At 33.2% G+C, this 3,186-nt stretch overlaps 1 protein-coding gene across 1 annotated transcript in view; it reads right to left on the bottom strand.

The window, feature by feature from the left end:
* Positions 1-2,245: 2,245 nt before the first annotated feature.
* LOC111371171 overlaps positions 2,246-3,186 on the bottom strand; it is a 12,136-nt gene continuing 11,195 nt past the window's right edge. The window contains exon 9 of the mRNA XM_022993076.1: positions 2,246-2,943. Coding sequence (XP_022848844.1) covers positions 2,534-2,943 — 410 coding nt within the window. The 3' untranslated portion in view covers positions 2,246-2,533. The remainder of the gene's footprint in view (positions 2,944-3,186) is intronic.

The following is a 3,186-nucleotide window of genomic DNA, read 5'->3' as shown; positions in this document are numbered from 1 at the left end:
AATCCAAGGTTTCCACTAATTGGTTGCTTTAAAATTTTGGTACAAACACAAATCAATATGGATTATTATTAACATAAATATCTAATGAATGCAACAACCTAAGTTTTGTCTCATTCGATTTACTATTACGCCTGCTAAAAGATCTTTACAGAAAAATTATTTACAATATTCTCGACAGGTTGTTTAATTAGAACTTAGTCACATGTAGACTAAAATGATCTCATAATAATATCATATTTTAATACGAGGTGAAACTCGAAACGTCCATTTCAATATAGTCAAACCATAGACCAAGAAATTTGTTCGAAGATCTCCGGACTGTAGAAACAAAATTACTTCACTCTTATATTCTTTAAGTCTACATGAAATACGGTCCAATTTCTTAATTCACACTAATTACGATGAATTTTTGTTTTTATTTTTTGTTTTTTATGTCCTCATGAAACATGTGATTGAGACGCATTAAAATATTCAAGATTATCATGGATATTACCCAAGATTTAGGGCATCTTCGTAAATTCCAGATTTGAAAATGAAACTACAAATAGTGTAATTTTTTTATTTTTTTTTCTTTTCCCTGCATATGTGTACGGTGCAAATTAAAAGAAAAAAAAGGACGTGATATAGAAAAATGTATACTAACAAGAAAATCAATTATAGAAAAAACCAGACAACATGCATTTGTACAAATTTGGTTTGTCCATGTTACTTGCAAAAGTAAAAAACAATGACTCGTGCCAGTTTGCTTGGCAGGGAATATAAATAAAAAAAATAGTGTTCACAAAAAGCAAGTCAATTATGTTAGGTATACTTTTGATGAATATTCTCTAGAATATGATCAATGTTTACAAACAAATATTTTTTGGATTCAAGCACTTTTTTAGTTGGATGTTCAATTTATAATTCTCCATAATTTTTAAATTTAGCCGTCGTCTTAATCTAAAGGTTTGAAGTCCAATCTTGGGGGTCATCACTGTCCCACTCCTAGAGTTTTGTGAGGGAGATAAATCGCAGGATGTGTCCCAGTAGGCTAGGGAACAAAAGCTGCCTGTACACTGCGCCTATAAAAAATTCAATTTTATGTCTCAGAAATCGAACCCCCACATTGCGGCTGCCGTCGTCTTAATCTAATACTATGGACCGTAGATCAACCATGCTACGTCTTTCGTCTAATCTAGTCGATATGCTGATAAGAAATTTTATTTTGCAAAAAGACTAGCGCAGTGCAGAGACGAGGTGTATAGTTAAGTGTATCTTATCGGGATCAAAGCGAAGCTTCATAGTCAATTTCTTATAAGAAAAGCAAGCATAAATTCATTATAAAATTAAGGTGGAAAATATCTATGAATTTTAATATCCAATACCTTGAAGTCTCTGAACCAATGGTTGTGTTTTGATTTCCACACCACATTAGCAAATACTAATATGCAACTTGTACTCATAAAGACCTTAATTATCAATAAATTGGGTCCCAATAAGTATGTTATAATAATATGTAAAAGCAAGTCATAATATTGTATGACTATTATTTCTTCCCTTTTCATTTGTTCAATTATTGCCAACACGGTATGTTGATTGTTTAATTTATGAGTGCATAATTCAACCAGTCGAGCCAAATTTTTCGCAGCAGCAAATAACATTTCACAAGAAATCGACAAAATTAACTTTGACTGCTGTAAATTTAAAGATCCATCACAACAAATGTTATTCAACTAAAATCTTGATGATCGTCCATTTATGTGACAAGTTCAATGGAGTTTGAAAGCATTTTTATGAAATACGTGATACTACCTTGAAATGGATCTAAGTCCTTATACTTAAGAGGTCTAATCACTTAAACCGACTTAATTTGAAACCTAAATAGTTGATGGTTAGACGTCTAGAATTATTCTTTGAATAATGTTATCTAACGTTATCAGTGTTTAATATTAATCTAGATGACAGAACCATTGACATTAAATTACAAGTTTAATTAAATACAAGGACCTCGTTTGACCCCTATTAATTTTCATTCCATTACATTTCATTTTACTCTATTATATTTTCAACCACACAATCTTCCATAAAATAATTTTATACGTAAATCGAAAACTTTTTTTTTTTCAACCACCCATTTTTCAAAGAAACACTATTCCATCCATTTTCAATTTCACAAAATGAGGGCCAAACGGGAACTATATGTTGGACATATGATATGCTAACATGTAAACTGGTGTTTAACACAAATGATGCTAAATAACATTAATAGACCCGATTTGCAATTCTTTTTAGTGTCATTCATTAAAAATATAATAAATACAAGTTGAATAATCATAATTATTTCTTACCAATATCAAGACATAGCAGCATGTGATCGCCTGCACATACTCACTACCCATTCCTTTGATTTGCCCCAGATATTAGGAAATTAGTAAAATTTCACACTGGCATCTTTTTCACATTCCTTTTGGTGCGGGTGTGCATGTGAGCCTGTTGCTTACTCACGTGATACTTCAGTAAAAGTTACCGGTACAACTGTGATATCGATAACGATTTACATAAAAAACTTAGGAGTGGCTCCACTTCGAAGTGGCCACAAGTCTCCCCAAATTGACCGTCGAGCTTGCTGATGCAATGTTGGATTCTTACTCTGCGTGACGACGACACGATCGAACGAACCCTTGGTGCCCTCGTCATTCGTTGATCGACACACGTCAAATTCAACCCGCTTGCCCCTCCTAAGAGGCATATAAATTATTCGACCCCAGCCACTGCCAAGATCAGCTCGAGGCTTTTCTACTTCGTCGTCGTCTTCTTCTGAATCATCATTTTCAGTAACAGAATCTCTTTCAGACACATCTGAATCACATGACGATGCTGACTGGTCCTCATATTGATCATCCTCGGCAACAACTTCCGTCGTGAATTGGTTCTCTGACATAAAATTCAACATTAAGAGCATGTCTGGGAGTACTTAAATTAAAATTTAATTGGTTGTAAGCTATGGATCCTATGAATTCAGTCGATCATAAGTCAGTATTAGTAATAAGTCCTACAGAATGGGTGAATAAATAATATATTTGACCAACTTAAAATTATAATTTAACCCGAAAAATGGTAACTTTACAGCAAACACGTTTGAACTTTTTCGAAGCGCCTTTTTGGGGAGATTTTTATTTCAAAAACTTGCCTTTTTATAGCCTGGTC

Source organism: Olea europaea, chromosome 22 (assembly GCF_002742605.1).
Source record: "Olea europaea var. sylvestris chromosome 22, O_europaea_v1, whole genome shotgun sequence".
NCBI classification, from domain to species: Eukaryota; Viridiplantae; Streptophyta; class Magnoliopsida; order Lamiales; family Oleaceae; genus Olea; species Olea europaea.
Note: the sequence above shows the minus strand (reverse complement) of the source record. Positions and strands in the feature narration are given on the sequence as shown.